This window comes from Buceros rhinoceros, unplaced genomic scaffold (assembly GCF_000710305.1).
Source record: "Buceros rhinoceros silvestris isolate BGI_N320 unplaced genomic scaffold, ASM71030v1 scaffold8329, whole genome shotgun sequence".
Lineage (NCBI taxonomy): Eukaryota > Metazoa > Chordata > Aves > Bucerotiformes > Bucerotidae > Buceros > Buceros rhinoceros.
In genome coordinates, this window is record NW_010433201.1 from 10390 (window position 1) to 10755 (window position 366).

At 63.1% G+C, this 366-nt stretch overlaps 1 protein-coding gene across 1 annotated transcript in view; it reads left to right on the forward strand.

Moving 5' to 3' along the window:
• LOC104500392 (SWI/SNF-related matrix-associated actin-dependent regulator of chromatin subfamily D member 2-like) overlaps positions 1-366 on the forward strand; it is an 8728-nt gene that overhangs the window by 4351 nt on the left and 4011 nt on the right. Inside the window, exon 7 of the mRNA XM_010144029.1 lies at positions 14-109. Coding sequence (XP_010142331.1) covers positions 14-109 — 96 coding nt within the window. The remainder of the gene's footprint in view (positions 1-13; positions 110-366) is intronic.

Below are 366 nucleotides of genomic sequence, written 5' to 3' on the forward strand. Positions count from 1 at the left end.
CTCTTTTTTGCAGCCGAGCAAGCAGAAGAGGAAGTTCTCCTCCTTCTTCAAGAGCCTCGTCATCGAGCTGGACAAGGAGCTGTATGGGCCAGACAACCATCTGGTGGAGGTGAGACCGGGGCTCCCGGCCGTGCTGCAGGGCTGACTCTGCATCCTGGGCAGGGTCCCAGCGCCAGGGAGCGGGTCCCGCTGCAGACGCTGTGGGTGCTCGGCTCCCCAGCCCCATCCCGCAGCGAGAGAAGGTTGAGTGAGGTGCTTTTGGGTGCTGGGAGCGGTGCTGGGCCCTCCTTGGGGACCACTGCCATGCTTTCCAGGCTGGAATTTACTACTGGGCAGAGCTCCTGGCAGCAGCTGGTGCCTGCTTGG